This window comes from Poecilia formosa, unplaced genomic scaffold, assembly GCF_000485575.1.
Source record: "Poecilia formosa unplaced genomic scaffold, Poecilia_formosa-5.1.2 Scaffold37, whole genome shotgun sequence".
NCBI classification, from domain to species: Eukaryota; Metazoa; Chordata; class Actinopteri; order Cyprinodontiformes; family Poeciliidae; genus Poecilia; species Poecilia formosa.
The window spans coordinates 387,368-395,462 of record NW_006799976.1 but is presented as its reverse complement, the minus strand read 5'-3'; the positions used below and the strand labels follow the sequence as shown (position 1 = coordinate 395,462).

Here is an 8,095-nt window from a genome sequence, read left to right as displayed (position 1 = left end):
TATATATATATATATATATATATATATACACACACACACACAAGCGTTTGGAGTGAACATCTTTCATAGGAGGGAGGAGAAACCCAGATCTGACTGGAGGGACTCGATTTACCGTCGGGTCTGGGAACGCCTCGGGATCCCCAGAACGAGCCGGAGGACTGCACGGATTTTCAGAAAGTTGTTACGGCTTGTACATTTACAGTAACTGTGGTGTTAAAGGTGGAAAATTCCTGAGAATGTTTACAGAACATGACGCATCATCATAAAAGTGCAACTTTATAAAAATTCACTGGTTTTCTTTTTGTTTTTGTTTTTTTGATGACCAAAATCAGAAAATCCTTGCTGATGCGTGTTTGAAGACCTTTACGGACTACAGTTTCTGTGCTGTTTAATTTTATCTTTGTACCTGCAAAAAAAAAAAAAAAAAAAAACAACCTAATTATTATTTTTTTTTTTTTGTGGGTTCCAAAAATGAAGAAAAGCAACGCCAAAACAGACTGTTATGTATAAAAAGCAGCTGAGTGAACTTTAATCAGCTCTATTCCACAATCTCTAAGTAAAGAATGGAGTGTAGTACGCTGATTAGTTTGTCAAACTCTAAAATAAAATTGTGCAAAGTCCTTGGTTTGGATGTCTAGACAGGTGACGAAACTGAACTTTTTCTGATTTCTTAATGCGCGTACATTCAGTCATTGTGTAAAAAAAAAAAGCAAATACTGACGGCTAAAATGTGAAACTCGAGGTATAATGTTGCAATTCAAAATTCAAGAAAGTCGATTTCACATAAAATAAATGTACCAACTGTGAAAACTATCTGCATTTCTTCAGTTTTTTTTTTTTTTTTTTTATCTTTACACTTTTTCTCCAACGCTTATAATTTCCATGTTCCATGGAAAATGATACAAGCCAATTCCAGGCTGGAGGAACCTTTGCCCGTCTCAGGAAGAAGAAGAATTTGGTGTTAACGATTAACTTTTCCTTTTTAAATCTCAAACTGGTCTGATGCATACTTCAACTGAGATTCAAGCAACGGGTTTGCAATTATTTAGACTAAGCTGCTGCACCCAGACTGGTCAAACATGTTGATTCAGGTCATTCCCACATCTGTTATTGAAATTCTCCAGAGTTTTGTCTTATTGCAAGCATCGCCGATGCCACGCCCCTACAGGGTGGATTTCTAGACTTTAATCAGACGGAGCCAGAGAAATACAGGACACGCCAGTTTGACGGAGAGTGAATTTGAGTCTCACAAAGCTCAAAACAAACTCAGAACGAGAACAGAACTGGACAGAAATATAAGAACATCTTTCATTCCAGAAAACCGCACTGACTCAAAGCCAGAGGACTGAAAACGCTCACCCCTCGCGAGAAATATTCATGCGGAGTAGAAGGAAAGTGCGCGCTCACCCTGCATGAGGAAAGTGCTCAGCAGCTGGTCGGTGGCGACGGGTTTGATCTCGGTTCGCAGGTTGACGTATCGGCCCACCACCAGGGGCGCCCTCCTGAACCCCAGGATCCTGAGGACGAAAGGAAACGTCACGGATCGTTTCGAGCGATGTGCGACACTCACATACATAGACACACACACACACACACACCTGTCCAGGTGGAAAGCAGCCACCTCTGCATTGTGTCTGTCGTATCCTGCGTACGGCTCGCCTTCAACCACGTAGTCTCTGTTGTATCTGAGCAAGAAAATCAGAAGAAGTCAGAATTTTAACCATTTTAAAAGGACAAGAATGTCACAGACTTATGATTAATATTTTATTGGATCAAAATTAGTTCCAATCAATTAGCTAATAACATCATTTTGTTTTAGTGTTGTAGTTTGGCCTCCATCCAGCAGAAGGCGCCGCTGGTCACCCTCAACCATAGCCAGTAGATACAAAAATAAAGATGGCAGAGCCATACAAGAATGGGAAACAGAAACGGTCCAAACAGAGTCCGGTGTGGGATGTAACATGAACTTTATGCGGTTCTGTTTTGAAATATAAACACTTGAACAACTCCTTTAGTTTAATCTTAACACTCATTCAGCCGAGCAGAATCAACTTCTCATCCAAAACTTACTCATGTGCTGCGAAGGCCAGGATGTGATCGGAAAAAAGAAACTATGACGTCATTTAGCATGACTGATTTTAAAGACCATCACGACTTAACCTGCTTCATGGAGCGAAATTTTAACATTCGTTCAAGAGCAGCCACAGATGGCACTTATGTATGAACATCTCTGTTCATGGTGAATTAAGTGTTTCACATATTTTCATCTTTTATTTTTCTATTCAGCAGGAGGTTCCTGTTTTGTTATATTTTATAAATACGTGAGAAAAATCACAATTTTCTGTTTATTCACTCAGTAAATACAGTCAGTTATTTTAGTTTTTTTAATTCAGCACCTTATGAAAAGTGCATCCATCCCTTCATGTGTCAAAATCCAGGGCTTTAAGACAACGCTTATCAATTAATCGTAAGTTGATCAATCAACCCATCAATCGATAACCAATCGCAGAATGATCTGAAGTCTGACCTCTTGGGTTTAAAGACCACTTTCTGTCCTCCGTCCAGCACCAGCAGGGCTTTGAGCTGCGTGCCCTTGTAGCCCACGTCGGCGCGCTCTATCCTGGCCGTGCTCAGCGAGGTGAGCACGGCGGCCAGCTCGGGGGTCTCCTCGGGGTACACCTCTCGGGGGCCCACCCACTGGCTCGCTATCTCCCACGGAGACTGGAGAGTGTGTGTGAGGTGGGCTCCCCGGGGCAGAGAGAGACCCGACTCCATCTGTGGGGATTATCACGCAGTTATAAACGCAGGATGCAAACATGGAACAGATGGACGGATGAACTGCCAAGCAGATGAGGAAAGCTTTATGCAACAAAATAAAATTATGCACAATCTCTTTAAATTTTATTGTGTGAAATACCTTTTTGACAACGCTTTATTTGAAGGGGTGTGCATAAGACTGACACTTCATGAACATAAAGGAGTCTTCATGAACGCTGTCATGAAGTGTCATTAGGTAAATAATGACACTTTTAATGCAAAAATCACAATTTTTATGTAACTTTTCTTTAAAGATGTCATTATTTACAGAATTACACTTCATGACAGCGTTCATAAAACTCCTTCACGTTCATAACAAGTGTTATGTTTATGACAGGGTCGTGTCAGTGTTATGCACACCCCTTCATATAAAGTGCTACTACCTTTTCCAGGAACGGGGACCCTGTCAGCTAAGTACGTGCTGACCTTCCGGAAGGCGCGGAGGTCCCGCCGACTGGCCGCAGACCCCTCCCCTCCATCCAGCAGGAAGATCTTGGCCAGGCCCAGCAGCAGGAGCACGGCACACAGCACCACCATGCGCTGTTTGAGCTTCATCTCCGCCTCTCCTGACGCCGTGTGTGTGTCCCTCGCAACGAGTCGCCCCTCACCGCCGACGCATGGCGACCGTCCCCGACCTGCCAAAGCCGCCCCGGAGGATCGAATCTGTCGCCCCGGATTTTTTTTTTTTTTGCCTTTCCCCCACCCTGGACGTCAAATTTTTGAGTGTTCCCTGCAGGGAAAGAGGGAAAGGAAAATGAGAGATGGAGCAGAACCAATCAGGACAGTTGTGCTGCTGATAACGTGTGATGAGGAAGGGATTGATCTGCTGCCCCGGTGGGTCATTCCCCTCCACCCTCTCTGCTGGGGGCAGGAGGCGACCCAGTTCTTCTGCCGCTCGGTGGAAGCCTGCCCATATAACCCTGTTTCCGTAACGACCGCGACTTTATTTCAACACCAGATAAAACAGGAAATGCTGCAATGAAAACCATTGAAACCTTGTGCAAACATTAGAAAACTGTTTTTTTAAGATATGACAGTTGAAAATATTCTATCAATTTTTTTTTCCTGATTTAATTTAATTTTACTTTTATTTAATTAGTTTTTATCTTGTTTGATATGTTTTCAAACTCTTGATTTTTCTGGAAAGTGCTTTGAATTGTCTTGGACACAAAATGCGCTCCACAAATAAATTTGCCTTGCCTAGAAAATTCCTGGAGTTGATAACATGAAACATGAAACGTGGAGAAGAAAAGTTTTTGGCAGAAAGAGAACAGTGATAAATCATGCAAATGGAACTTATTGAGCTAGTTTTAATTTATCATGCGATTAATTGATTTATTGATTATTGTGACAGGCCTGGGTAGCCTGTATGTACTTAGTGCTCAGCAGCAGCATAAAACAGGTTACTATGCAACGTTATGATCCCATTCTACACATGATGACATCATGTCCTTTACCTCAGACTCTGTGCTTTGGTGGGACTAAGACAGAGTCATCAGCAACAGAGACACCAGGTGGGCTTGGTGTAAGACCAAGGATGAACAATATAGTGGAGAAAGCAGCTAACGCTCACTAGCCGTGTCTCCGTCAACGATATTTTCATGCGCAAAACAGCAAAATTCAAAATAGTTTCTCCAGCTTTGCAAAAAAATAAAAAATAAAAAAATAAATTATACAAGCTGGAGAATATGAACTCTTTTAAATACCATGGTATTTAAATAAACTGGACTTTCACCTGGATTGAAAGTTGATGTTCAGAAAGACATCCCCCCCCATCAGACGACAATGGAGCTATTTTGCAAAGAGGAAAGCGAAGTGCAAAGCTGATTACCGAAAAGACTTGCAGCAAAAGCTGCTCTATAACGTATCAACTCAGGCCTGAAAACAGAAGCGTGCCACACTTTTCAGATTGTATTTCATTACTATGTGCTACTTATGTGATGCTCTTTGATGGTCATGCTCAGTCTCAAACACAGAATGTGGTAATAAATTGTTTTGTAAGAGAATCTGTGTCAGTAGAGACTGTAATGTACATAAACAGAACAATAACTTTACAAGAAATAAGGTTAACATTTATGTACACAAGAATAAAACTCGGCTGATGTCTGAGGCTGCTGTAAACTGGGTTACAATAAGAACATTTAAACGTATCTGGGTCCAGTGACACCAACACTGTGAGGTAACAACCTCCAGACTCAGATAATAGACATATCATGGAGACTAGACATTATAAGATGAATAATGATTCAAAACTTGGTCTGTCTGCTAAATGTACTCATAAACCTGGGTTAAACCTGGGTTACACTGTTACATCACTTATAATGTTTACCTGCCACGTTAACCTGAATGTTAGCTCAGGCTATCAAGCCTAGGGAAATCCTGTCAGGCTGACAGGTAAACATTTACCACACTGTAAATATGTGGCGTGTTAGCCACGCAGGCAGGCGGTCCTAAACAATCGCTCTTTCATGATGCTGCTGCTCAACACCTCAGAGAAAACCAATCCAGGGGCTAAGATCACTGACACGGCATGAAAACCGTCTAAACCTTCCCACACTGCTTTAAACCAGACGCACGCCTACGTTAGGTCACCCTATTAGGTCACTAAACCCTCCACATCTTCCCGAACAGAGCTACCAGCCTAGCAAGCCGCGGCTCATTTATTGCATTAGCTAAAAGAAGCCGCTAGCAGGATAGCTTCCGCTGGGTTCACGAACCGGGCTGACTTACCTTACGGCCTTTTTATGCGACTCATTGTAAATGGAGCGGCCTCTGGTTTTTCGGTAATGACGTGAAAGCTAGGCATGAATTATTTCGGGTGCTAGATAAAAGCCAGTGTCATTTCCACAATCCAGTCGGTTGCTCCCGTTTCTCCGCCCTCTCCCTCGATCCCAGTTCTGCCGTTGAGCGTCCACTTCCGAAACACTTCCTCCTGCTGCTGCCCGCCAGGTGGCGGTGTTTCACCCCTGCGCCAAGACACCAAGCGGCTTGCAAGCTAATCAGCTGGAAACAAACTACGCTTGAGTCACGGTGGTTCACATGTGGGTGTGACCCGAAACCACAGGATTAAATGGTCCACTATAAAACTATTTATCATTGTTATAACAAACCCTATCCAGAGGTGTAACATCAAATTATGCGTGCCATGGTTTTTTAAATGATTGCAGAGGAAATTCCAGCCTTTTATCTCCCTCAGTTTTTATTATTCATATTCGTTTCTAAATATTTGAATCTTATGCTGTGACCTTTCACTTGTCGAGCTGGTCCCCTCATTGTGTGGTAGTCCCTTGATGGAAAATCGGTACATTATGTGCTATGAAGAAAAAACAAACACTAATCTAATGTGGTTTTGTGGTTTAAAAAACGTTCAGTGCTCTGTCACGCCTGTTACAGAATAAGCTTAGATAATTAGTAAGGCAAGCATTTTTAACAACTCCCCTATTACAGTTGCAGCTCAAAAAATGAGAACATCTTACAAATTATTTATTTAAGTAATAAATTTATTTTTATAAGAATTAATTCCAGTTCATTTTGATTATCATGACTTTCAATAATGAAGCGCTATGTTGTGATCACTGTCATGAGGGGAGGTTTGCCACAAAAGGGGATTGTTAAAGAAGCCACTTCACAAAGCATTACATCCAACTATGTTACTGAAAAGTTTAGTGGAAGGAAAAACTGTTTTCTAAAGGTGCAAAATTAATAGAAATAACTGCAACCTTCAAAGGGTTGTGAAAGTCCTTATAGGGTTAAATAGAGATTCACAAGGTGTGAACAGCTGCTGGAGTCAGTCTTGCAAGAGTCAGGAAAGTGGGCTATAAGTGTTGCGTTGCTTGTGTTAAACCACTCTGCAACCAGAAAAATCGTCAGAAACATAGCCAAGGAGGAAAAGGACTGGCCCAAAGTCCAGTTTTCAGAGGAAAATAGATTTCACATTTTTATCTAGATTTCAAAGTCCCAGATCCCTGAAGACGGTGGAAAGATTTACAGCTCTATCTATCCATCTATCGATTAGTCCAGTTTCCACAGTCAGTGATTATTTTTGGAGCTGTAACATTTGCTGGTGTGGGGATTTATAATTTTCAAAATGAAAAGAAATAACCAAACTACATGCAAAGATTGGAAACATACCACTCTGTGTATATGGATAGATATACCTGTCAGATTTGAGGTGAATTGCTGAAGTAAGCTGACATTTCAGTGACATTTGAGATTCACTTGTATTTTAAATAAGCCACTGTAAGACGGATACCATCGCATGACGTGTCCCATGTTTTCGTTTAAGGGCCCACACAGGGAAATCCCACTTTTTTCTTATCACACTATTTTAATTAGTCTGACTTCTAAATATAAAACCTCACGCCATACATGTTGACCTTTTACGTGCTTATCTGGTGGCCTGACTGCATAATGACCCCTTTGTGGAGTATTGGTACATTTTGTGCTTCAAAGACAAACCAACAAACTGACCTATTTCTGCAGCTCATACATGAGGAAGAGGAAATATCTTGAGGTAACAGTTAAATGAAGCTCAGCGATGGCATTATCATGTATATTCATGTAAATAAATGTGTTGCATGTATAGATAAGATCACACAAGTTCATATTTATTCCTTAAAGGCTTTTGAGCAATTTTTAAAAAGTAATAAATGCAGTGTAGTTAAATCTTTTTATATATAAATAGATGTACAATGATTGGTAGGTTCTAAGCTACGATAATTTTTTTCAGTTCAGACTTTTTAACATTTTCTTTGGCTTTTACTAAAGTGCATGTATCATCATTTATTAATGTGATTCTTAGCTTTTTTTATTTGTAAGTTAGCATCAATAGACCATGGATATAAATAGATAAAACAGCTGGGATGTTCAATACATTTGCTGACAAATAGCATAGAGCAATCTGATCACTGCATTTACACATAAATCTAAAAAAAAAAACACTAACATGATGTATCTTCTTTAATTTAGCATAATTATTCCTTTTATTTCACGTTACAGTGTTAACACCGATTCTCATACGTAAAATGAAGTAAAAAAAAAATCTAAATTATCACTAAAATTATGAGTAGTTTTAAAATAAACTGAGCTGACATTAGCCATTCACTTAATCCGGCTCTCTGCTCAGGCCGCCTCTACGCAGCGAAATGTTCATTTGTTTCTCTTAAGCAATAAAGTAAATGGTAGCAGCCTTCAGTGGTGAGAAGTAACGAAGTACAAGTACTTCGTTGCTGCACTTAAGTACATTTTTCGTGTATCTGTACTTTACTTAACTAGATTT

At 40.5% G+C, this 8,095-nt stretch overlaps 1 protein-coding gene across 1 annotated transcript in view; it reads right to left on the bottom strand.

Annotated features, from left to right (window-relative positions):
- Positions 1-5,768, bottom strand: part of fam20b (FAM20B glycosaminoglycan xylosylkinase) — a 22,022-nt gene extending 16,254 nt beyond the window's left edge. Inside the window, exons 1-5 of the mRNA XM_007550557.2 lie at positions 5,548-5,768; positions 3,244-3,547; positions 2,528-2,775; positions 1,599-1,685; positions 1,408-1,517 (exon numbers count right to left, since the gene is read on the bottom strand). Of these exons, the coding sequence (XP_007550619.1) occupies positions 1,408-1,517; positions 1,599-1,685; positions 2,528-2,775; positions 3,244-3,372 (574 nt within the window). The 5' untranslated portion in view covers positions 3,373-3,547; positions 5,548-5,768. The remainder of the gene's footprint in view (positions 1-1,407; positions 1,518-1,598; positions 1,686-2,527; positions 2,776-3,243; positions 3,548-5,547) is intronic.
- Positions 5,769-8,095: the final 2,327 nt, after the last annotated feature.